At 35.5% G+C, this 27012-nt stretch overlaps 1 protein-coding gene and 1 non-coding gene across 6 annotated transcripts in view; both read left to right on the plus strand.

Moving 5' to 3' along the window:
- Nucleotides 1–27012, plus strand: part of CEP295 (centrosomal protein 295) — a 48571-nt gene that overhangs the window by 10761 nt on the left and 10798 nt on the right. For 3 of the 5 annotated variants that reach the window (XM_085310238.1, XM_085310239.1, XM_085310243.1), the window contains exons 6-20: nt 2161–2274; nt 2657–2797; nt 5588–5771; nt 6592–6759; nt 7698–7922; nt 9064–9170; nt 10898–11107; nt 11888–11985; nt 12113–13208; nt 14186–14351; nt 14499–14651; nt 16593–16808; nt 22634–22740; nt 24851–24989; nt 26569–26742. In XM_085310238.1, coding sequence (XP_085166364.1) covers nt 2161–2274; nt 2657–2797; nt 5588–5771; nt 6592–6759; nt 7698–7922; nt 9064–9170; nt 10898–11107; nt 11888–11985; nt 12113–13208; nt 14186–14351; nt 14499–14651; nt 16593–16808; nt 22634–22740; nt 24851–24989; nt 26569–26742 — 3298 coding nt within the window. The remainder of the gene's footprint in view (nt 1–2160; nt 2275–2656; nt 2798–5587; nt 5772–6591; nt 6760–7697; nt 7923–9063; nt 9171–10897; nt 11108–11887; nt 11986–12112; nt 13209–14185; nt 14352–14498; nt 14652–16592; nt 16809–22633; nt 22741–24850; nt 24990–26568; nt 26743–27012) is intronic. The other 2 variants (XM_085310241.1, XM_085310242.1) reach the window with 1 other exon arrangement.
- LOC146592875 (small nucleolar RNA U2-19) lies at nt 24530–24613 on the plus strand. Its single transcript, XR_014896509.1, has one exon. It is a non-coding gene; the product is annotated as a small nucleolar RNA U2-19 (small nucleolar RNA).

The raw sequence follows: 27012 nt of genomic DNA on the forward strand, positions 1-27012 counted from the left end.
AAACTGTCATGTTCAGTGCGAAAACAAACAAAAARAAGGGGGGTTGTATTACAAATGCRTAATTCAAAAGACATTGAATTTGAGCTGACTACCTTTACAGTAAATTCTGTGAATTACAGCAAATTACAAGGTCATCTGCATAAGCATACTTATTTTTAAAGTAATTTACCTAAGGAGCAGCTTAAATGTAACTATACTCATAACATGAAGATCTTTTAATAGTTTTTGAATAAAATTTCATGTGAAGCTAGGGCAATGTTCTCCATTGCAGGTTTTACTAGAACATTAGAAATGTTTTCTTCTGAAGTTGGAGTTGATAAAGTTCATGCAAACTTAAATTTTTGATATGATCTATGAGATTTTCATTTTAATGGAAATACAACCTAAACGTATTTCTGTATTCTTCCTGAATTTTTTAAAAATGCTTTAATTTGTAGGTTTTTTTTTAATTTCAGGAAACATTGCTCCTCCAATTTTGTCAGATTTTAGTGTGGGATGGTTTATTTTTCTTTAAAAACTGTCTTGCAAACCCTGTGATAGAAATACTGACAGATGAAATATAATGGTTATGCTGTGAGATGTAATGTTATTGTAAGTAGGAAATTCAACAACTGTTCTTTTTTTGATCTAAAATGGTTTTGTTTTTAATTGGAAAATTGCAGGCTGCAACGTAACCTTCACATCTTCACAACATTTTGAATAAAATGTTGGAACTGGATTCATTAAATGTCATCTATTAATCAGTGTTTTGTTAATACTTCGGAAGACTGAGTCTAGTTACAGATTCTGAAAGTAACGTAGAATAGGCCGAGCAATGGAGAATCTAATTAGGAGTAGTCATGGGATTTGTCAGTTTTCAGGACTAGGATTAGTGTCTACAGTGTTTTAGTTGTTGTCTTTTTGTTACAATTACTATGATTTGTTGTCTAAGATAATTAGAAATTCTCAAACAACATTATAATATACAAATAAAAGTGAAAGACTCAGTGGAGTGCTTTTATTTGTACATTTTTATTTTTTGTCCTCCACTAGAATAGCATGCATTTGTTTTAAAACAGTAAAACAAATTATTGAAGTTCCTTTGGTAAGGCTAAAACTAGTTACATATAGAATTTTAATTTAAGAGCTCGCTATACTGTCTTTAAAATAACAAGAGATAACCTATCCTGAAGTTTTGTATGACATCTTATAGCAGGATAAGATTTTTCTAAGAAATTTTAAAAAGCAGGCAGATCTAAAGTGTAAGATATTGTCAAGACCTTATTTCTGCTTTCTGTGTATGGGCATTTGTTTACAATCACGCTAAATTGCTCAGGCTATGGAACTGCTGTTTTAGTTAATGTGACTGTTGATTCTTCAGGAGAAAATCAAGGGGAGAGGAAGCTGAGAGAAGATTAACAGAGGAGGTGTTAGAAGTGYGAAGACAACTCGTACAGAATACTGAGCTACCTTACCTAGTTACCTTACTGTTGAGAACCCCCAGACTAAGGCGAAGAAGGGGGATATAGTTGCTGAATGTTCAGAGATGTTTAAACAAGGCTTGGTGTTTGGTAGTATACTCRAAACTCTTAAAAATGAATATTCTGTACTGTATGTATAGATATGTTTCAGTGAAATTATGGAAAACACTTTCTTTTCTGAGCAGCTGTAATAAATAGGGCACAAGAACAGGTTCTAAATATTATAAACAAAGCCTCTACTTGAGAAATGTTATTTTGCTGTTACCAGTAATTATACTGTGGACCTGTGGTTGCACTACTTTCAGATAAACATAATAGCTAKTGTAAGTGGGATTTGTCTTATCACGTTAAAACCTAAGTGATTTTGAATTAAGGTGATGCTATTGAAGCATGAAGATACAGTTCTGTGATGAATGTCARTTTGTGCAGAGGGGTTTGCCTTAGGCTGCTAGATACTCTTAATCATTAAGTCCTCTAGATAGCCTTATGCTAATGTGATTTATTAATAATAAATAATATAGATATGTAAAGTTTTAAAGTATGCAGTGTTTATAGGAGAGAATTTTGTGATTGTAGGTTTTTGGTGTTAGCTTTCTTTTTAATACTAATTACAGTTTGCAAATCATGTATGTTCCATTTAGCTGCTTTGCAAAAGACAATGTTATCTATGGTACAGCTGTACTTGTACTTCTCTTTCTAGAATTTTGAAGTGCAAAAGTTTCCCACAGTGAAGGTCTGTAGTGCTGACGACTTCTATGTTACTCATTATCATCTTTCAGAACCTTATGTGAACAGAGAAGTGGACAGAGAGCAGGTGATTAACTCCCAAGTGTTTTTTGTGGYGTATACTTACACATGTATATTTTTCTGTATTGCACACAGTGTCTGGATTTCTGATAGTAGCAATTCGGTTTGCCAAAACTTCTTTAAAAAAGAGACTTGTATAAAGCAGCCATTACACAACTTGTTACTGATCAGAATTTTAGATGGTGGTAATGGCRGTGTGTAATAATGCCTTTTTTTTCAAAGGTGTAAAGCCAGTTAGGTTTTGCTTGCAACAGAGAACTATAAACTTTAGAGGCTATTCATATGGCATCATATGTTTTTTTGCTGCAGGCTTTCTCATTTATTGTCACACATGTTTTAAACTATCCCAGAGARCTTTGCAGACTAAACTGTTACTGATTCACTGCCAGGCAGACGCTCGGTTAGTTGCTGAAAAGGAAGTGAAGCGCCTGGAGGAACTGCAGAGAGAGAAGGCGAGAGATAGAAGAGAGCAGCTTGAAAAGGCACATCTTAGAGGAAGTCATGCCTTGAAGAAGGTCCATTTGGCTCAGGTAAGCAAAGTAGAAATTGTGCCTGTTTGGAATGACCAGGCTGAATGAATTTAAGAGGAAATTGACTAATTGATGTTTTCAAAGTGCTGCTTAAAAAACTCCATCAAACTCAATTTGCTTATTTTAGCTGTTTGAAAGCTTATGAGGTAGGATTTTTTTTGAGAAAGATATATTGGAAGTCCATTTGGAAGCAGAATAGGCATTGCAGGTAATTTGGTTTTCTTATGCAGTGCTGCAGCCCTTACAGAAACTAGTATTGCTGTGTCTTTAAATATGTGAAATTAGTATATTTGTTTTTCAGTTAAGTTAGAAGATGTCAAGGGACTTACTATGTTGCTTCATAGAAAAGTAGAAGTGGAATTCTTGTGGGTTTTTTCTTTTTTGTTGTTTTTTTAAATATGTGCTCTACTCCAGGACTTGTTTTGTCACTTCCTTGTTGTGTTTTGGGGTTTTTTAATATAAAGGAGTTTTTGAGCTTTGAAGTACTGCCTGGAATTAACTGTTTAAAGTATTTAGATAATGAATGATTGAACAATATATATTCTGAATTAGAGGAGCAAACATTTCAGAGTCTTCATTTCATCAGTTATTCTTGGAGTTGTTTTTTTTTTTATTAAAAACTTGTTTACTTTATAGCTATGTGAGATTGAGAAAGAATTGTATAATGATTTTAAATTATGACCAGAATAGAAGGGTAACATTTTTAAGCATGTGTATTATCAGTCAGATTAAATCATTTGTGTGCCTCTCAAAACTGAAACCTATAAAATGTAATCATCAATCCTTCTCCCTCTTTTGCATCCAGCTTGGCGCACGTAAACATTTTACAGTTAATGTTCTGAACATTAATGCTTCTCCCCATCTGTTTTCTCATTCTTGTGTCCTGTCTGGATAAAAGGTGGAAGGTGGTATTATTATAATAAGATGTAATGTAAATAAATTTCTTCATATGCATTGCTTTTCTGAACCCTTGCAAAGTTACAAGACTAGCTTATTAATCTCCTCCTGGCCTTGCTGGAGCTAGTTATCCATAACRTAAATGGTGGGAGTGGGAGACAGAGTTTCGTTTTGGTGTTTTTTGTCACATCTTCAGGCAGAGTCATGTAGTCAGCTTCTTGCAATAGCTTGGACACCTTCGAGAAACGGTGGATACTGTTGTGTGTGAGTTGAGGAATTGCTTGCTGTAGCCTTCTTTTCCCTTATTTCAGTTTTTGACTTCTGACTGTTACTCTTGATTTTCTGTTCAGTTAATTGTATAAGGAACAATTGTACAATTTGTATAATTTAATCCTTTTTCTTCTACTCTGAGGAGTCCAGAACTTTCTAAAGAAGTTGCTCTGTAGCTTTTGATCATTCTAGTTCCCTTTTCTGTATTTTTTTTTCTTCAGTTCTTGTGTGTATGGTATGCTTTAAATTCCTGATATAATTATGCCTGTCAATCGTGTATGTTTCACTATGTTGTCTGAAAAACGGTAAGACAGAATCCAGGTAAAGCAAAAGCATGTAAAATGTGTAAAGGGCATAAGAATGCATAATAGATGCATTCTTAACAACCTCAGCTCCTCACATAATCACCATTTTTTCTCTTTTCTACAGTATATGTTAGCACTGAGATGATTGGTATGAATGTAGATCTGTATTCAAATCTGAGCTTGCTGGTGTGGACCCAGACTGATTTTCTTAGCAGCTATGCTCTTTATCTGTTGCTGGCATTAACCTTGTATTTCATTAGATGCACGAAGTGGAGGAAGCTGTTCAATACTGTATTATCCTGATCTTTCATTTACTGCTGTATCGCAGTGTCCAAACGTTATGCTGAATAAAGCCATACCAGCTTCATCGTGGCTCATGCATTGCACTTTTCAAAGCGTCTGAGAGTTTTCCAAAGATTCAGTTGAAGTTATATTCACAACAGTTCTGTGAGGAGAAAGTTGGCAGTCATCTTTACTGAGAGAACGAAAGCATGCGGATTAAGATCATTGTTTAGAAGAATGTCCTTTTAATTTTTTTGACTTAACATATGACCAAATATTATCCAGCTGCTGTATCTAGGATCAAATTCTTTAAGGGGTGATCAGCTCTGCTTTTTCATGTTTGTTTTAGTAATTTTCTGTGCTTCAGGAGAAAAATTGGGTTTATTTCTTAAGAATGCAACTCATTTATTTATTTTGCAAAACATTTTTAATTTCTTACTTTAGAAATTCAGATTCTGTTAGTTCAAAAGTGTGAAAATACTATACAAAAGTAAAAACTGAATTATTGAGAATGATCTCTGTATCCAGAGGAACACAGTGGAAAAAAAATCAGAATCTGTTACCGTTATAAATATTTTCAGGAGGATATAAATAGCAAGATTCCTATTTCTTTGTTGAAATATGAGACACCCTGAATGACTAATGTTCCTTAAATTACTAGAAAAAAACAAACTTCAAGTGAAGCTTTTTAAATAGCTTTCGTGTACCATCGTAATACCCAAAGAATGTTAGCCCACTTCTTAAAAACAAAACAAAAAACTCCCCAAAATGAAGTGTGCACTAACAGAAGTAGCTTAACTACCAGTGTACAGTCTGATTTTGTATTTAATATCGATCTTTTGGGTAGCATTGACTCTTGTATTTGAAGATTAGATACAGCATTTAAGTCAGGAAGTGCCTTCTCTCAGAATGAATTTAACTTTAAACACAGAGAATTAAACTCCATGGTAACCAAATGGATGCATTTTATCAGTTCTGATGTATTGCTGTCTGAATGTGAATGCTAAATTTTTGAGATCACTTTTTTTATTTGAAGGACAGGGAAAGGCTACTGAAAGAACTTGAACAAATGCAGAATATGGATCGGATGCACAGAAAACAGGTTGTAGCACAGATGCCACCTCAGCTGTTTGTACCTGCATACAAACGAATGGAAATAAAAGATGACTGGCAGAGGGAATTGGAGTTTGCATTTGAAGACATGTATAATGAAGACAGGAGTAAGTTACTTGTTGGATGTCCTTAATCCAGTATCCCAGTAGAGATGGGACTATTGCAGCTCTCTGWTACCCCCATCTGGATACCTCCAGTAACTGGCCTTAGATAGTCATTCTGTCCAGTAACTAGCCCAGGACCCCCTAGCCTTCTAGTTACCTTGCACCCCCACATAGACATTGCTACTTAAAATACGTAAAATGGGTTCCCCTAGTAACTGTCTTTTGACACTCAATCTAGCCGGCAGCTGACCTTGGATCCTTGGTCTCCAGATGCTGGTACTTGGGCGTGTAAACCTTTGATTTGTGGTCCCCACACCAGTTGCTGACACTTAGACCTCCATACACACTCATGCACACAGAATGGAGAGTTCCTCACCCAGGACAGTGGCTATTAAGAGGAATCAGTGCATGTAAAACCTAGATGATGGAGCTGATTGGTCTTCTGTTATAGCCCAGGGAGCAGCTGGGTCAGGGTGCTCTATCTTTCTGATTAGGTTATTGCGGTCCTCCTGCTTGTCATTGTTTCTGTGCACTACTTTGTGCATGTGGAGACAAGGCTTTTATCACATAATCTTTTAGTTTGAAGAATTTAGCATATGCCAATGAAACCACTGTAGAATCCTGAATTCAATAAATGGCTAAAGAACTAGTCTCAACTTTGCAAGTCTTGTATTTTGAAAAAAAAAAAATAGGATTAAATCTCTTCTGAAACAACAGTTGATGTTGGAACTTCTTAGGAATTTGTATAAGTGTAATCTTGTAATGTTGTTTTGTTTTCTTTATTCCAAATGGCTGTTTTATATGGTTGTTTTCCTTTAATTAGAAATGAAAGGAGACCTGATCTTGCAATTTGAGCCACAACCTTTACCAGACCCTTCTGACAGATCTCAAGACAATGAACTTGATATCACTTTGGAGCAAGAATCTACTTGTGACACTGGACAAGAATTGAGAGAGGTGATAGAAGAGGAAGTTCCTAATGAATCAGAAAGTAAAACTTTTAACTTAAAACTTTTTGGATTCATAGTAGAAAATAAATTATAGTATAACATGTCAATTAGATAAACAAGATTGAATTTAAATTACTAAATGCTTCAATGACTATGAAATATTCTAGTACTAAATGGTTTATGATGTTTATCAGGGATGATAATAGTCTAACAAATATTAATTAAAATTTGAAATGCATTTTTTTCTARGATATCTGTTTATTATGCTGAGAATATTTCTTTTTTTTCTGTAAAACTACACTGTTAGTAGCTATAATGGTTATGTGTAGTTAGTGTAAATTATGGGATKAAGCTGGTATATAAACTTTTATTTTTGATTTGTATTGAAATATTTTGAAGTTGAAGCTTGACTTTGTTTGAAAGTTACCTATCGTCTGTGCTTTATGTTCAGGTTCATGATTGAATTTCCTCAGCTTGTGAGTAAGCTGCTGCTGCAGTGCATGTGTATGTACTGTCTGCTTGTGGCATGTGCAGGGTAACACAGCGTGAACAAGAAGTGTCTTAATGAACTTTGCTCCTTTGCCAAGCGTTTCTGCCACATCTGTTTCTTGGCACTATCCATTTTTGGCCAATGCTTGACGGATTGTGCTGCTAGTGCTAATACAATAGTCAGCGCAGGAATATACAGGCAAAAATGAAAGGGGAGAAAGTACTGCCTCTTTCTTCAACAGTATAGGCTAGGTTTAATTTTTGGATGTAAAACGCTGTTTAGCTTAGCCCTCCTTTTTATACTGTGCCAAGTCAAATTACTGCTCACCTCTTCCATGTAAGAAAAATAATTTGTTAAGCTTTGAAAACTTGATAATGTTCCTGAGCTATTTGTCCAACTGCGTAAATAGTTAAAGGAATTAGTAAGTGTTTTCTGGAGTTTTATAACATGATGATCATACCCAAAACTAAAAGTATGTATTCTTCATAGATCATGAAGAGAGAAAAATTCACCAACCTCAGTCAAAACATGCCTTAAAGAAGTTGTTGAACAAAATTAGAAGCCAAAAAGAGGAGCGGACATCAAAAAGTGAGAGAGAGAGTCGAAGTGAAATTGAGACTATTGAATCAGGCACAATTGCTAGTGAAGAGAGACGATTATGTGATTTAGAACTTACTGATGAACAACATAAAAATTCAGTATCTGAAACCAAAGGTATGTAGTACATACTTGCCTCAAAACTTGTTGTTTGGGTGCAAAGACCTATGCAAGTGGAGTACAGTAAAGCTATTCAATGAATTTTTAATGTAGTTTCACTATGTTGCCAGAAAGCAAATACAGTTCTCTTCTCCCTACCCCCTGTGCCTTGTGTTTTATTGAAACAGTAAATTAGAGGGACTTTTGGTTTTTTGTCTGCCTTGGCCATAAAGATCTCCAAAATACCTTTGCGTCTTGGAAATCTCTAAGTTTTAGTCACACATAGTGCTGCTGTACTTTTAATAGATGTTTGCTTCCAGGAGTGCTTTTTTTCAGTGCAGAACTGGGCATTAAAGCTGCATACCAGTTGACCTGGAAAAGTTATGAGCTTCAGAGATTCATAACTGGAAGTGTTCAAGACAAAAGGGTGTCTGAAATCCTGTAATTTTTTTAACCAGATCTAGCAATTTACTTCAGTCATGTGCACATGGATACACCTGCATAATTTGTGGGCATTGCAGAATGCTGAATGGGTAGAAACAAGTGTTTAGCTTGCCTTTACCAGTGAGGAAGATGTGCTGATTTTTTTAAGTATTGGATGAATATTTGCTTTTTGTGCAATAGCCAGCTGTTAGATCACTTGCTAGCAGAATTCTAGTTGTAGAATGAAACATTGATCATTCTTCAAAATAATCTTGCTAATCTAGCTACTGAATAAGCTGGGTACAAGCAATCTTCCATCCTTTTGGAGATAGGTCATCTTGTATATCAAAGGCACATARTAAAGGGCAAGGACTTAAATAATACAAAAATCTGATTCTGCAGCTCACTGAGACAGGCAGAGTAGGTTGTAGATGGAAATATTTTCAAGAGCTGTTAATGCATTTTGTTTAGAGAGGTTACAACAGTGTGAAGGAAGACRTAAGAAAGCTCCAAGGCCTGGCCCTTTGAAAGGCAACCACTACTGCCTTCTGTGTAGGAACTGAAAATAGAGGAAAATACTATTTTCTAGAATAATGTTTTATGAATTCAGTAACAGAAGTTGTTTCCAAGCTAAAATTTTAATGCTTCAGGTAGTAGTCATATGCTTTCAAGTTTCAATGTGAGCAATTTTGTCCTTTCTGACTGGATTTACAGTTAAATAACATGTATATCTTAGACTCCATGGAAATGTTGGAAGATACAGTTTTAGCTGAAAATTCTGTTCTAATTCATCCTCGGGAACAAGCAGCTAAAATTAGAATGGAAGAGGAAAGACAAAAATGGGTAAATGTATATATCTTTTTTTCTTTCTCAGTTAAGAGCGCTGATTAACTGATTTACAGAAAAATGATAAAATTCTTCAGCTTATAAAACAGTTATAGTTCTTTTTAACATGTTTGTAATTTTTACATAAATTCTTGCTGTAATATTTTCTATGCTTAACCCGTGTGTTGTCAACTTTTTTTAATCACTGAACTCTAGCTGGAGCTTAGAACAGTGTGGAGAAAAACTGCTTTTTAAAACCTAACATCTGCTATAGGCAAGGGATGCTACCCTATGAAAATATTAAAATCCTGATTGTGGCTTAATACACTTGCTTTAGGGAAGATGCTAGTCAACAATACACAGTCATGTAAAAATGTTAAACCTGCGTAACAACATGGTAAGGTTTGTGTTGTTGTCTAGAGTGTTGATAGAAAAAAACTTTCAAACCTTGAATATTGTGTTTCCTAGTTACTTAAAAAAAAACAAATGCAGAAACTTTTGTGTCTTTCTGAATGTTGTATTCATTATATTTAGATAAGTTTGTATAAGACTTTGTTATTTCATAGTATTCTAGAAATTTAGAAATTTACAACTTTTTATGTGGAGATTCATCATTTTTTAAAAAAACAAAATGCAGGTCTTAATGCAGCCTTCAACTGTAGAGTTAAAATTCAGCAAGTCAGGAAATGCGAGGTTTGATTTATTTTATTTTTTTTTTGTTTGTTTGTTTGTTTTGTCCTAGCAGAAAAATGCAGTAGATTTTCCCTGAAAGTATGACTACTTTCTTTAACAGCAATTTTCTCCCACTCCTTACCCCCAGGTATAGGTTGCTAGGTTCACATAACAATTTTCAGGCTGAACTTTTTATCAAATTGCTGTTTCTCTTGTCCTCATCGTGGCTGCTATGCTGCAGGTATTCAGTAATACTTTAGCAACAGCAGTCTAATTATCTTACACTACACATATGAAATAGCTATCTGATGTTAACAGAGCCTGAGTTTGTATTCCTTGGCAAACTAGATATAAATATTTACAGGTGGATGCACAAAAGGTGTCAATTATTTGTTTTTAATGAGTGATGGTAGCTACACAAGTGAAGCTCATAAGTGACCATTCAGTGTGTCTCAGTCACTTTAGGGCAAGCATATTAATGTCTGTTGTTCAGTTCATCTTTGCTGGTACTTTGAAATTTTTTAACTTCCTTTCCAAAAGGTGTGTGCTGTTGCTATACCTGGATACAGTAGTGATTTGTAACTGATCAGTAGCTTGGAAAATAAAAATAAGCAAACCACTTTGGAGATTCGTGGTGTGCTTTTAAGTTGTTTATATATTAGCTATTTCATAAATACTGTGAGACTTGAATTCACATTTAAGTGCTTTGAACTTCTGATGAAAAACTCCATAAAATGCAAAACGGACTTCCAAATTCAATCTAAAGAGGAGGATATTTTTGCAGTSTCTAGAAAATGTAATGCATCTTCAATGCTTAGAGTCTGATTTTTATCCATTCTATTAATTTGATAGTAGATAACTGCAATAATGAATATGTAGTATAATGTTTTGTATTCATGGGCTATTAGGAATATCTAGCCAGCCAAATAAACTTTTCTAAGCTTTGAAACTATTTTTGTAAAAGTCTCTTAGAGTTGGGAAATGCCTTTTACAATAGAAATTTTATTGTAATTTGTGACAAACTTTTTTTTGTCATTCAGTTCTGGAGATTCATCCTYCTTTCTTTTCAATAGAATAAGCAAATAGAGCAACAGAAATTGGAACAGCTGGCCTTGCTTAAACAAATTGAGGAGAACAGAGCACGTCTGGAAGCTGATTTTCTGAAGATTCAAATGCAGCACTGTTTGGAAGAGGTTAATAAAAAAGAAAAAGAGGAGAAAGATCAGCTGGTCCAAAGCAGCAACAGTCCTTTCACAGACCAGCAGAAAGAAGGGGAACATGAGGTGAAGTATCTTAAGTGTTTCTTCTTTTATTTATTTATTAATAAAAACTCAGAGAGCAAATTCCAAGTTTTAAATTCTAACAATCAAGAGTTTATTCTTGATTCTTAGGCCATAAGTCAGAAGTTCCTCCATACAAAAGCTGCCTTTCGGCTGAAGTAAGGCATTTATTTCATGTGCTGCTGCTGGGCTTTGGATATTAGGTTATCTCTGCATAGTCCTAGAGACAGTATATCTGTACAAAGCACACATTGGTAAAATCTGATTAGAGTCATCTAATGGTTATGCATGTACATGTATCCTTCTTGATCAAGGGAGAAAAATCTTTAAAAAGTCTACCTTTTTTCCTTTGTCTAAATCTCAAACATTATCTATTTCAAGAAGAGGCATTCATTGAGGAAAGTAATCTTTATGTAAAATCTTGAATCACTTGTACAGCCTGTACTCCCAATAATCTTTTCTCCTTATAAAGGCAGCTATGTTGGATCATTGTTTCCTTAGTTTGCTACTGGGCATGTTTACCTCTCTGAGCTAAGYTACTGTAAGCAGTATCAACTTTCATGGTGATTTCCAATGGGAGAGTGAAGCAGTAGGCAATCTGTTCCAGAACCTGCTCTAACTTCATTGCTTCGGGCTGAAACCCCACAGGCTTCAAACAGTGATGCAGAGTACCTTCTATAGGCTTAGGAGGAGCAGTAACATATTGTTAAAGATTAATGTTGCTCTATAGTTTTCTGTGAATTATTTGCATATTTTCACTTAGAGTTGTTTAATTTTAAATAGACTGAAACTACTACTGTGTCAAAAACTGGAAGTCCTAGAGAAGCCAGTCATTTGCAGATGATTCGTAGTTATCAGCAACGTCTTCTACAGCAAAGCAGGTAAACTTCATTATAAAATGGAAGTCTAAGTTGACAATTTCAAAACAATTTTGAAATGACTTAATTATTGAAATTGTTGTTTATCTTTGTGATGCTTAAGCTGGATGTGTGCTTTTGTTCTTTTTAGGCTGCACAAACGGACTGTTGAAGAGGCTAGAAAGTGTCTGCAGGAGTATCAGAATAAATTGAAGCAAAGATACTCAAGTACTCCTGTCACACCTATAAGTTCTGTGGAAACAAAATCAATTAATTTAAAGTCTACCTCAGAACCTGTGCTACAGAAGCAAGGAGTACATCCAATACAATGCCAGTTGTCTGAACAAGTTAGTACACAAGAATATAGCCAGTCACTACTTGTTTTTTCAGGAACACCACATGTGTCAGAAAAAACATCTGCACAGAAATATGAAGAGCAAATACATGATGTTTGTCCTGGAAGACAYGTGCAATTTTTAGAAACATCAAAATTGAATCAAGGAGTGTTTTACTTGCCATATAGCTCTCCTTCACAGGAACAAATGGGAATGTTGGAAACCTCCAATACTCGAGTCAGAGATTCACCTCAGTTTCAGATACCATCAGGATTAGGCATGGCTTTGCAAGATGTCCCCCCTGTCAGAATGCAACCAGAAGCCCGCGTACAACAGGTTAGATTTGTTTTGCCTGCAGAAAATTCCTCTGAGCCTTCAGGAACAGTTGAGTGTGATGGGGAGTCGTTATCTCAGAAGATGTCAAACCATCAAACAGAGACAGATGCTGTGGAAGAACCTCCACAAAAAAYATCTCTTTTGCCAGGAACAAATAGATCTTGGGTAGCTCAGGCAGCCTCAAGTGATTCTTTGGAGTACCAGCAGGGATCTGCAGAGAGCAACCTTAAAACAAGCTTTGAACAACCCCTGTCTCTTCTCCAGCCTCTGACTTTATCTCATGAAGAACTTAAAGCTCACAATGTTCAGGAGTTCTTGACATCAAAAAGTGGAGATGCATCTTTGTTAAATTATTCTACTATACTGAATTTAAGGAACAGGGTGTTGGCCTCATCAGAGAGCATCCAAGCTCAGCAGAAGTATTTGAAAGAACTTCAAGAGCAACTAGATGCACAAAGAGAAGCTCTTCTTTCTAGACAAAAAATACAAGAACAACTACTTCTAAGGAAGCAGGATAAATTGAAGGAACAAATGCAGAGACAGCAAGAGGCTTTGAAAGAATTTCTGAACAAGCAGGTATGCCTGATAAATGCAATGCTAGTAGGTGATCCAACTTAGAGTGCACTCTGCCAAGTAGTAAAGTATCCCATGGAGTGTTGATACTTTAAGTCATTTACCAGAATGAAAATTTGAATTACAGCTTCTGATTTGTAAACAGTAGTTCTATTTCATGAGATCCAAAAGAGCTGTGTTGTTCAGTGTAACAGAAATTTTACAGAAACTTCTCTATGCTTGGTCTCTGAACATAATGTTCATTTTTGTAGTTACATTGTTTGAAATGCCATACAAGCAAGCCTAGTTTTCTTCAGGTCTAGAAGTGCAGCTTATATGTAAAACAGCTCTTAAATTAAAAATCTTTAAATATCTCAAAGGGATATACTAAGTGTTTTGAACAGACCATTTAAAAAAAAATTTAACTTTTAACATGCACAGACTAGGAAATTGATTTGGCAGTTACACTCAGCTTGTACTTTTGCTTATTTTTGTATTTATTTTTCTGTATTTCTTGTACTTACTTCTAAGGGAAAAACAAATTTAGTTTTTGAGTTGCAAGGTTATTCCTAAAGAAGCTTCTTCTGACCCTCTATTTTTGACTGAAGTTATCTTAGAAAAATAACTATCTTCAGTCCTTGTCTCCTGATTTTGCAGTCTTCAGACGGCTAAAATGCATGGTGTCAGTAATGGAAAACAAAGCAGACTTTTCAAGAAATGTTTCTATTAAAAATACTGATTATTCTAATCTAATCTAGCAACAGCCTTGAATACATAGCTAATCAGGTATTACTAAATCAGGTTTGTAGAGCTAACTGAAATACTTATCTGCCCAAATTTTTTTTGTAAAGTGAGTAAGTGTATCTAGTACCTCACATATTTGAACTTATCTCTCAAAATACTCAATATTGTTGACACTCCATGGAATACCCAGAAAAGGTTGCTGATTTAATAAATGGATATAAGTATAACACTACATATGGTTGCTTTTTTTCTTTAAGGTAAGAGAGTTCAGTACAAATGAAGAAATGACACAGGCAAAAAAGCCCAACTGTCTGACTAACTTTTTGCAAGACTCGGAAAACTACCAGCAAATGAATTGTGATACAAGTGCCTTTCAGGAAGATGAAATGATTTCACAGTGCGTCAGTCCAGCTGGGCACACTGGTAAGGCTGTGTAACATTTTACATTAGGATGGTTTTTCTTATTTTTTCAATTGAGATGGAGTGCTCTTCCATCTCCCCAAGCTAATTTAGTAGATAAATTATTGCAGTGTGCTAGGGGAATTTAAATCACAGAAATTCGTTTTACAGAGCAGCCTAAGAAGATTGAATGTAAAGAACAGAAAAGAAGATCTTCCAAACCACCTCTGGCAAAAGTCAAGTTAGGGCTTGAACTGGAACAGCATGAGCTTAGTGTTATACCAGAAGTAGACACACCAAGAAGCTGCAACATTTCCTTTGCAGGTAATATATATATTAAATTCTTTGTCCTAAGAAATACAGGTTAGAGGGGAAAAAATCTATTCTTCAGCGTCTATAAGATGATGGATCATGAAATATTTGCTGATATTGCTGCCTTTGCTGTGTCATAATTTTTATATTTGCTGATACTGTTGCCTTTACTGTGGCATAATTTTCTTTATATTCCAGAAAAATGCAAGTTACAGTTGCAGAAAGAGTATACTGTCAGGTGTATATGTCTAGAAAAACACAGTCAAAACACTCACTAAAAAGGAAATTCATCATAATTCCAGTACTTTTTTATTTTTTTTCTTCTGTGTGATAAAGTGAGCAGGGCCTGTGTTAAAAATTCCTTTCAGAATAAAGATAATATATTCTGGATTCAATATTTAAAGTGAATGTAATTCATGCAGTTTAATTTGAGGATTTAATCAGACACTTGCAAATATATCAATTGAAAGGAGAAACATCAGAGCTGATGGAAGGGTATTTAAAGGCTTGGAGCACACCTAGAATGTGAGTGTGAAACTTTATAATTAAGGAGTTAGTATCAGGTGGCTACAGAGAAACTTTTAAAAGAGCTCTTTAATTTTTTTCTTTTTTCAGTTACAAAACACTYTAACAACTTCCAAGAATAACTAGCTATTAGCATTTTCTAAGTATACAATGCTTTATAATAATTCTCTGGAACCTTAAGCTTAAGACGTACAAGAAAATAATGTTTTCTAAATATGAACATTTATTTTTCCCCTCTCCCAAGGAAGTCTCTTCACAGTTACAATTCTAGGCATATTTTAGGAAGTTTTAGTGTTGTGCCAGTGTTTTTAAAAGAGTAAGCAGAACTACCCGAGTAATTACAGGCCTGCCAGGGTGGCATTGATTTTGAGCAGAATAACAAAACAGCTGATATGAGACTTTTTCTTAATTAAAGAAAAGTAATTAATGCTAGTCAGCATCATTTTGTATAGGATAATTCTTGTTAAACCAATTTGGTGTCTTGATTAGATAAAAAGTTCAGGTTGGTAAAGTGTTCGATTGAAATACATTTACCTTCTCAGAAGGCGTTTGACTTAATATCACACATCTTAAACAAGATTAGTTTATTAGTACTTACCAAACRTTTTTTGACAAATTGCCCAATGGAATTCTAGAGTAGAGGATACTTAYTTGGTGAGTAATCCCACTGTGATCCACAGGTGTGTTTATTCCTATGTTATCTAACCATTGGTCATGGTAGAAGATAATAACTGAATTTGAGTTTTTAATGGGATTCCATGGTGAGAAGGGATTATTTTGATCTGTGGTTGTATAAATGAGAGAGATCTTGAACTAGAGCAGAAAAATTGTATTGCCTCTGAATTTGGGAATGATGCAGTTGCTTCTGAAATGTGATACTTTGGTGTCATCAATATTTCAAGCAGGATATTGCAAAAAAAAAAAAGATGTTTCAAAGAACAATGAGAATGACTTGAATTTAAAAATATATGTTATCAAGAGAATTAGTAGAATTGGTTATGTTGAGATATTACAGTCTCAATAAGCTCTCTGGGGGAGGKGAAGGGGGAGATCTTATTATGACTTCTTCCTGGCTATTCAAAGAATGGAGCTTACCATCTGTGAAATTACCAAAAGTTTTGGTGGATTTACTGTACAGAAAACATGTGAGTTGTTTGGGTTTCTGTTTTTTTTTTCCTTTTTGAAAGAATAATTTAGTTTATTTAGAACTTTTCAAAAAGTAATTCTTATGAGTTGTGAAATTTGTCTGAACAGTTGTAATACAGAGGTTTTCATTTCTTGAATGGTTAACTGTATTAAAATGGAGCATTGTACAAATTCACCAGATTATTTCTTTGGAACAGTACGTGCATCTTTAACATAATCTTTTGTGATGTGCAAAACACTGCATTTCTTTACCTAAACTGATTACAGATGTTTTAAACTCAGATAAAACAGATTCTGCTGGTGGAGAATCTTCTCCCATTTCAACTGCTGGGGAGTTTGCATGTGTTAACTCTTACAGTCGTGCTCTTCATGAAGATGGCAGATTATCTGGGAGCATAACGAATTATGAAGAACAAATCTCTAGTGGAAGTCTAAGGGAAAGTGAACAGTCAAGTAGGCTATTAAAGATGCTGATGACTGAAAAGTCATATGATTCAGGTGAGCAAGTCTTCCTTCTTCTAGAGATTAAGCAAGTACCCTTAAAAATATTGCTGATTTTACTGCTATTTATTTTTGTGTCTGACCTGACTCATTAAAGATTGTGCTACACAATTTAAATACCATTTACCTTTAAGTGTGAAAAATGATGTTCTAATAAGCATTTGTCTTAAGGACTGAGTGGTTGATTTTTCTGATCTGTTACCATTTTAGTAATATATGTCAGTACTGGAGTGGACTTCCTTACCAGTCAACAATTGTTCATCCCAGGCACGTGCTTTTTATCTGTAATTAGTGGAGCTGCCTATAAGATGTTTTGCATCACCTGACTGCCTTGCTGTTGCAAACAAAATCCCATGCATGGGTAGGGAGCAAACAGCTGGAGAGTGCTGCAGAAGATGTGTTTTCCTGCTGAGGGAAGTACCTTTTGCCCAAACAGCTTGTGTGTGGTTTCAGCATCAGTTTCACCAGGTTGTTTTGAGCAGACTGGTGGTGCCATGACAGTACCCAATAACTCCTTGTATGGACAAAAGGCAAATCCATGCTTAAGCAGAACTCTGGAGTGCTAAAGGGCTAATGTAGACACCCTCTGAAAGATCACCATATTTAAGAAATTGTTTAAAAACTACAGTTGAGACAAAAAATAGGAGGCCAGTGTTAACCTTTGCTTAAAGAAACAGCATTGAAGGGATTGGCTGTTAGCTATGACTAAAAAAATATTACAATAATGCAAGGATTACTTGAATTCTGATCTCTTCAGTGAAGAGCTTTTATCAGAGGTTGCACCTTTGAGGATAGGCCTTGTCCGTATGTGACAAAAGTACTCGGATTCCCCAAACAAGCAGTTGTTTCAGTTATCACAAATAAAGCAGTCTATAGATGGTCCAAATATTTTTTATTATAGAGATGTTGAAACCTACTTGGTACTATGAATAGTTTAGCTGACTTATAAAAGGACAGAGGTCTTAGATGAGCAAAGCAGTTGTCGGTTACTAAGAGTGTTTCAGTAGGTTATGTTGATGGGCTCGTAAGTAGGCGCTGAGGTATAAATCCTATTGTTTTCCTACTGCTTATAGAAACTAAGCTTGCCCCTGCAGTCTTGAAATAATGATGTAACCTGAAGGCTTCAATACTTTCAGTTGCATTTTGCTTTCATCTATTTGAATTTCTTGCAGATGGAAATGCAGTTTATCTAGGTTATAGCTGAAAGTGCATTCCCTGACTAGCTATCACTGTTACTCAACAGTGTTTGAAACACTGACTTAAGCAATTCAAAGTTTAATACAACGTGATAGTATCTCATGGTGAAGTAGTTTTGAGTATCTGTCTGAAACAATTTTATTAGAGCCGCAAAGAAGTCAATTCAGTAATTTTGTATATATTTTTACAAGCAATACAGCTATGTAGTATGCATCTCTTCATTGCTTGAAATGCTAATTCTTCCCCCCATCTTAAGATTTTATTTAGTGTGTTGATATCCTTTTTAATTTGACCAAAATTTAATGGGAAATGAAGTTGTTTTAAATAAGTACATAAAAGCTTATTTCCTTTCAGTTGCTTCCTTCAATTCTCAGAACATTCTTTTTGAAATGTGCATAATATTTACACTTAATTTATCATTAAAAGTCTTTCCTTAATAGTTGGAGAAAAGGCTTTTATTTGCCCAAGTTGTAGAAGCGTGGGCCAGATTGGCAGTTACTCAATTAATATAAAAATATCTTGCTATAGTGTCTTTTTTCATTAGTGATGTATAGACAGTGCAACAGTTCCTTGTATGAGAGGATTAGGAAACTTCATGTGAACATATGTATTAAAAGAGATGAGGTGGGGAGAGATCCTGAATTACGTATTGAAGAGGGTTGTCCCCTTGAACAGTTCAAAGAATAACCAAAATACTGCCAGCAATATTTTCATTATAATTTGAAGGTTGTAAAGAACTTCATGGTATCTTCAATGACTAATTTGGTATCTTCAGCAGAAGAATCTTTAGAATGTGTTGGCATTTATTTTTGAAAAKGGTTAGTGTGCTTTTTAAGTGCATTTTAAGATGTAATTTAGGATTTTAGTGGTGAACTTTTTTTATACATGATTCTAACCAGACCATGTTTACAGTTGTGATGTTGTGTTTTTAAGAGACATACTTATACCTTCAAGTTTGTTCTCTAATGATGAAAACAAATGAGTGCTTTATATGTGTGATTTGATCTTTGATGTGACATCCTTGATGGTTTCTACTTTTGATCAAATGGATATAGCTTTACAACCTAGGAGTTGAACTGCTCTTGTGATTACAAAACTATTAGATCTGGAAAATATATGAACATTATTAATAGGATTTGTGCAGAATAAAGTGTTAAAGATGATTTAAAAAAAAATAAGGTAAAAGTTGCGCAGAAGTTGCACTGAGTCTTGTAAAGATAAACTTTGTAAATCTGCCTGGCTACTTTATTGATAAGTGTTTCCTTTTGAGATACAAGATTCGTCATTGAGTGATAGGCAAAATTATTTTGGAACTTCAGTAATTACCCTAGGTTTCTGTCACGCTTAATTAGTAACCATATTTCTTTCCTCCAAGTATTACAAGAGGAAAAATAATTTCAAGCTCCTCAAATTTGGAGGCAGACGTATCTGACTGTAAAGGCAGTCTTAAGGGCTTGCTTCTGGTGGGATGAGAATGAATCACTGSTCTTGGTACCGAGTGGTCGCGAGTGCTGCACAAACGGATTGGCCAAGCGGCAGGCCAGGAGGGACGGGTAACTGCTGAATTGATGCTGCAGTAGTAACCTCTGTGGTGGCACTGATTTGGGTTGCCCTCTTCTACCGTGCCACTGATGCCTTAAAAATGAGGTAGGAACTTAATGTCTTTAACGAAATTTGCCTGAAAAGTAATTTTAAAATGGACCAATAGAGTACAAATTCTTAGAGAATTGTGGAGTAACACTACAGATGAGGCAGGCAGAATCAGTTTGCAAACAGTCACTAGATTTGATATATACAGCTGCTTTCACAGTTCTGCCTTGTATACTGGTAAACTTTTCCCTCAGTATTCATCTTCAACAGTTCCYTTGAGCAGGGTTCCAGATGTGATAATCTTCATATGTTGCAAGCCTAAAGAGAGATATTCCATGTGTGGTCGGTTAGTCTGAATCAGGCAAAAATTTCAATTTATTTTTCTTAATCCTCAATATTTGTCTGTAATTCAGTATTGCAACAGATTGTCTTATCCATTGTCAGTATAGCAAACTAGTGTGGAGTACATCTGTTGACATAAATCTTCTCTATTTGTATCCCTAGTTGAGTTTGAACTAATCCCTGTTTTTTCATTATCTTCRCTGAGTGATTCATCATTCAAGCTTTTATCTTCTAAATTGCACCCAAAAATAATTGCTGCTGTCTTACTGCGATTTCTGCTTGAATAAATTGCATTCTCTATATTCCAGCCTCAATTTCTTAATATGAATTGTTTGTCCTGGTGTGGTGGCAAGGAGGTTAAGATATGGAGGTGCCATATAGAAGTCAGCTGTGCCAAATAAGAATGTTGCRTTATTATTTTGGAGGGAAGAAGGGAAGAAGCAGCCTCCTTTATGAGCCACCAAATATTAGGGCTTTAAGGGTATTATAATAAACTCATGAAATCTGAGCATGTTTTATTTTAACTCTGAAATCAGTAATTAATTTGGCTTATAGCACGAAATTACTACTATTCATCCCTTTTATTAATATCACAAGAACAATATACTTATTGTGTAGTAATAAAAGACATTTGTAGCATAGTTCTTCATAGAATTTAAATACAAGAGAGCGTTGGATGCTTTAATCTAATCTCTTCTGTATTGTAAATTATTACCTGCCACTCTGATAACCCTTTATCTGGCAAACTAAAGCATTTCTTTCAGAAAACTATCCAATCTTGATTTAGAGAGATCAAGAAATAGAGAACTCATTTTCTGTGGTAGCTTATTCCAGTATTCATTTTTCTAATCACACTTGAAAATAAATGCTCTCTTTCCTGATTCAGTATGTCTGACAGCTAATCACTGCTCCTTGTCATGATTTTCTTGGAGTTTAAACATTTAGTATCTTATGTGTGCTCCAGTGGGGATATTTAAATGTCAAGAGATGACATGACTGCAGTTTTGCTGATTGAATTTTTTTGCAAGGCCTCAGTCATTTTTGTGGTCCTCTCTAGCATGCTCATGTTCTGATCCAAAGAAGAGCAGACTTGCGCAGTGTTCCTAGTCTCATCTATACCCAGGGAGTTCTCTGTCACCTCAGGCCTCTTCCTCCCCCCCCCCCCCACCTCCCCAAGAATCTGAAGACCTTTGTCATATGCTTACAGAAAATGGATCAGAAACCAGTATTTTATGTTCTTGGTTTTATAATTTTACCTATCTTGGAACAGTGGTGTTTAGCAGACCAGCTTGGCAGGAGATTTGGATGATTTTTATGGTTGTACCGTTATTGTGGTTGTTTATCATTCTTTCAGTCGTCACATTTATTTGAAAATTCTATTGCCAATGCCTGTTCGGTTACTGATCAAAATGCCATAAGTGATCAGAATCAGGCCCACTAGAAATTTCTGGAGAATTTGTTGCAGGATGAGGAGCCTGTTTGATATTTTTTCTTTATCCTTTACTTGAAGATCTGACAGTTAGCATTTAAGGTAAATAACACATTAAATGACGAATAGACTAACTTCTCTTTAATCTAAATGTATTTATTTTAGATGTTTCCATTCACTTCTTACACTTTCTCCTGGGAAAGTACTAGATGACAGTGGCTGTATAAAACCTTAGATTTTTTTTTTTCCTTTAAATGATTTTCAAAATGTTTCATATTGATAGAGGTATGTAGGTATCACATCATGTAGATTGTTATGTTGTCTTACAGAGGAAATACCTCCTGCTTTTTTTTTGTACCGTAGTAAAAATGGGACATTTAATTTCTCATTGGAAAATGGAGACTGAGTTTCAGTTTATATAAGCCACAAATTACTGTTAGCAGATCTCACAAAGTTTTGTTAAGTCTAAAGGATAGAGCCTTTGAAATTTGAAATGTCTCTGCCATTAGCAGCCTCTATAGAACTGGGAGGAAACACTAACTGCTACTKCTTATTTTCAATTTCTACTTGATATTTAATGCTTCTTTTCTTGAAAATTATTACTGGAAATAATAATACTTTATAGTTATTTGCTGCAGGAAATGTAATCTCAAATTTTACAAGAATTACCAAACTCTGAATGCACTTGTCAGCACTGAATAGAGAGATTACGTTTTTCTGGTGCTGCTAGCATGTCATTTTCGCCTGATACTGATCATTCTTATTTTTGCGTATAAGTGCATTATGGCAGAGATGATCCTACCAGTTCCTCAGTAGGAGTCATGCTGTAGTGAGATTTCAGCATTTGAGTTCTGTGGTCTGTTCTGTGCACTTTTCTTTGTAATCGTTACCGTAGTAGAGAATAAAAGATCTTACCTCCTAACTCCGCCAACTAAGTGGTTATGTTAACACTACAAAAGCTGTGTTACCTCCTGCAAAACATTCATTACTCCTTCTGCATACTCTGCAGAAAGCAGTCATGGTAATTAGAAATTGTCAAAAGGCTGTTAAGGAGAGTTGTTCTATTTACCAACTAAATTGATATAGTGCTACAGTGGAGCAGAAAGCATGTTAAGTTATAAAAAGAGGTAAGCATGGACAAAATCAATGTAGTGAAGATGGCAACAATAGAGTATTATTGCCATCTGGTGTTCAAATAAAATCGCTAACTCTGAACTCAAAGTTGTTTTCTATTCCTGACTGCTTCTGTTGCATTTGTATTCAGCCTGGTCCCAGGATTCTCATGCGGCTCAAAATTTGCCGGTTCTCGTTCCTGAAACTGGAAATGGAGTTGTAACACATACTGGACCATCATTCAGACTCTATAATACGGTCAGTCATATCAAAATAGCCACGCAATGTAATCTACTSTTTATTTCATGATGTATTTATCTGAAATATGAATATGAAGATAGTGTGCAAAAATGAAAGTGTACTATATCTTTGCCTTTAAGGATGTGCATGTTTGAGAATTGGATCTTGTATTTCCAGAATGCTCAAGAATATGTATAGAGCTATTTTGTATCATAGGATAATTCAGGCTGGAAGGAACCTGGGGAGGTCTCTAGTTTAGCCTCCTGCTCACAGCAGTGTCAGTTGTGGGAGCAGATCAAGTTGCCCTGGGATTTATCCAGTCAGGTCTTGAAAACTTTCGAGGATGGAGATTGCACAATCTCTGTGGACAACCTGTTCCAACATTTGATGGCCTTCCTGGTGGAAGGGTTGTTCCTTGTATTCAGTCTAAGCCTCCACTGTTTCAACTTAGGTCCGTTGTCTCTCATCTTTCTGCCATGCAATGCTAAAGAACCTGGCTCCATCTTCTTGGTAACCTTGTAGGAACTGGCAGGCTGCTGTTTGGCCTGCCTCCTCCCAGCCATCTCTTCAGGCTGAACAAGCCCCCCTCCCCCAGCCTCTCCTCACACAGCAAGTGCTCTTGCTCTCTTGACCATATTGGTGGCCGTTTGCTGAACTCTTCCTATCTGATTGACATCTGTCTTGTATAAGGGGCTCAAGGCTAGATGCAGTACTGCTAGATGCAGTGTACCAAGTAAAAGGGATAATCACTGGCCTGGATCTGCTGGACATATTCCTGTTCATATAGCCCAGAATGCTCCCGGTGCTTATTACTGCCAGGGCATCCTGTGGGCTGATGCTCAACTTACTGTTGTCCAAAACACTCTAGAGTTTTTTTTTTTTTTTTTTCCTTTCCCTGAGCTCTTCCCCAGGCAGTTTGTCTCCAGCCTCGACTGTGCCAGGTGATTCCTTCTTCCTGTGTGCGGGACTTAGCATTTGTCCTTGCTGAGTTTATATTGTTCCTGGAGGYCCCTTCTCCAGACTGATGAGGTCTCTCTGGATGCCTGCGGTGCCCTCAAACGTTTCAGCTGGTTCACTCTCCCTTCCCCAACTTGATGTCCTCTGCAAACCTGAGTGTACTGTCACCTCTTCCAGATCACTGCCAACAGTGTTAAACGGAACAGGTCTCTGGATAGACCCTTGTGGTACCCCCATTTATTCCTGCCTCAAGGTGGAGCATGACCCATTAATCACTACCCTCTGACCCTGATCGTTCAGCCAGGTTTTTTCCATCTGGTGGTTCATCCATGCAGATTGTAACATCCAAACTCGGATATGATGATGTTTGTGGGAGAGGGTGTTGAAAGCCTTGCCAAAATGAAGGTAAATGATATCTAGTACTCTTACATCATCTGTAGATCCAGTCATTTTATCGGTAGATGAAAGTAGTATTTAGAAAGTAGTGTGTTTGTACTTATAGGTAGGTTATAATTTTAAAAGGCTGGATTTCTTAGATTGTCTTTTTTTTTTAATCTTTTAATTCAAAGATAGGGAAGAAGTGTGTACACATTTTTCATTCCTGTAAACTCAGAAGTATAAGAACCCCTTTCCATGCTTTATCTGTAGAGCTTATCCTGAAAACTAAGGAAGCTAATATTTTAGTGTATTTTCTGGATACTTATAGTCATAAAACAAAGCAGAATTAAGACAAGCTTAAGTCTATCTCCTGTATGCAAAAGGCAGTCTTGCAAATAAATACTTGTGAAATTTTGGAGTCTTTCAAGAATTGCATCTCTAATCCTCTGAGATCTACAATTCTACTGAAGTGGATCTGTGATGAGAAATAGCCAAATCTGACCACCAGAAGATAAACTAATCTTCCAGGTGTTATGATTTGTACACATTTCTGAGAAGCTTATTAAGAGTGTGAGTGTGTGTGTGTGTGTGTGTGTTTTGGAGGGTGGGGGGAGGGAGATATCTGAGACTGGATGTGAATGTGTTGTACTGAGCAATGATGAATGTGTATTTGCCTGACTATTAAAAAAAAAAAATGAAGGCTTCTACACTTGAACTGAGCTCAGAATAAAATGTTTAGTTTTTCCAGGTTTGAACTATGGACAACTGAATATATATGTTACTTCTTCCCTAGGAAATACTTTCTAAAGTAGTATCCACAAACTCGGGTTCAGAAGCTTTCATGGAAGGGGCACCTTGTGATTTGTCTTCAACAATTTCCACTGGAAGCTTTTTGACTAGTGAAACATTGGATACAAGCCCTATTGACACTGGTAAACTTTTTTTCCTCCTTTTCTAAATAGAAAATTGTGTGTTCTCTTTACCTTGCTTTATAGGAGAATGGATCTAACTCACTGAGCATAAGTTCTTCTGATAAAGATTAGTAAGGAACTTCATGTAAAAATAGCTAGTGCCCTGCAGAGTAGAGTGTAACTGAAATGCACACAGTCTTTGCTTGTGATTTTTAACTTCTATAATTTAACCTAATAGCATAACGACTTTGACAAAGGACATTTTGAGACTTAGTCAGCAACTATAATACTGAAAATTTTTAGGTGGCAGAGTTTTAGGAATTTTGACCCCCAGAAGAGAGTAATATAAGTTTTCTAATCAGTATAGAATGCAGATTATTGCAGAGCTGTAATTGTTGTGTTGCTTCTAAGAGTATTATTCTGATATCTGCTGAAGTGCCACCACAGTAATTAAAAGTTTTAATAACTTACTTTTGAAAATAATGTCATTTAAATGTCACATTGATGTCAATAATTTTCTGGGGAATATATGTTCATATCCTTTTTTTGCTTGCAGTCTGTCTCTTGACCTTAACCTATTTTCTTATAAAACACAAAAATATTATTTTTATAATTAATTCCTCTGTATATCAAGCATTATCACTTAGGAACATGAGAGCTGCATGTGGTAGTGACTGTATTGTGAGACCTGTGGTTTTATTTACTTGAAGTCTTTTGGTTAAAATGTTAATACTGTGTTAATCTCACTTGTGTCTGATCTTGCATACACTTACGTATGCATGAGTTATTCTATATTTATAAATCATTTTTTAAAGATGATAGTTCTTGAGCTACTGAAATCTCAACCTCTTGACTTTAATCTTCTAAAATGGTAACTTTCTTCATTGTATGCTTCCTAATTCAGGTGACAAATCYGTGTGTAACTGACATAAAGCAAAAATAAGCTCTTAGAACATTTGCTATTACTTGCAGCTTTTTTATTAGTGACTAGTTGTGAAAAAAATTCCCTAACGTTTCAGTTGCTCAGTGCCTGAATAAATTTTTTGAGGCTAGCTGTATTTTTATGTTACGCTGGGTGGTTTATACTTGATTTTTCTGATAGCTTTGTGGAATTCTTCAGGTATATAGATAAAGGTGGTTGTGGCACTAAACTCAATATTAGTATTCTTGATCTCTCAGATTTCTTGTGTGATATTTGGCAATTTCTATTCAAGAATGAAAAAAGCTATTGTGTTATGTTGTAAAGATGCCTGCCTGAGATCAGATTAGAGGATTGATGTATTTATATGCAGTGGCAATGGGAAACATAAATATGCTAGCTAGTGTAAAATAAATATTAGTAATCTTCTGATTTCAGTATTTCCTAAGACTGATCCTCTAAAATGGGTAAATTTAACCAAGTGTGATATAATTAGGTATTACTAATTTAGATTAGTAGAAATTCATGGTAAGGTTTGTAGAAGAATTGACAGGAGAGAGTTAAAGAAACAAAACCCTAAAGCTGTTAAGAGTATTTTGGGATATGAATCAGTGTCTTTTCGTAAGAGTTTATGCAAGTGGCTTATATGCAAAACTGTCAACTTCTGGCTTTTTATTTCAGGATTGTCTTCTGGCAGCACAGAAGTTCGAATTTTCAGAGAAATGGCAAGCCACCCTTGGAACTCCTTAGTGCCTGTTAACATGCAGCAGAGACAAGAGGATCTTTCTGGAGCATCTGGAGATTTAAATATTTCATCTCAAGACAATACTCCTTTCCAAGGCAATTACCATTTTAGTGTGTTATATTCTCATTATATAAAATGAGAAAGAGCTTAGTCGGGGTTACATGTTAGCCTTAGTTATTTATGTTCAGCTTACATTTTATAGCCAGTGAGGATTCTACAGAAGACATCACTTCCTTTAATAGCATTCTTCATCCTGTGCTCGCGCTCTCTCTCTCTCTCCTCCCTCCCCCTCTAAAATTTGTGCGTACTGCATAATGTAGTAAAACAAAAGAAAATCTGATCAGGTATCTGTCTGCTCAAAGCCTAGTTCTGTGCAGCTT

Source organism: Rhea americana, unplaced genomic scaffold (genome assembly GCF_003343005.1).
Source record: "Rhea americana isolate MKP2758 unplaced genomic scaffold, rheAme1 scaffold_314, whole genome shotgun sequence".
Taxonomy (NCBI): domain Eukaryota; kingdom Metazoa; phylum Chordata; class Aves; order Rheiformes; family Rheidae; genus Rhea; species Rhea americana.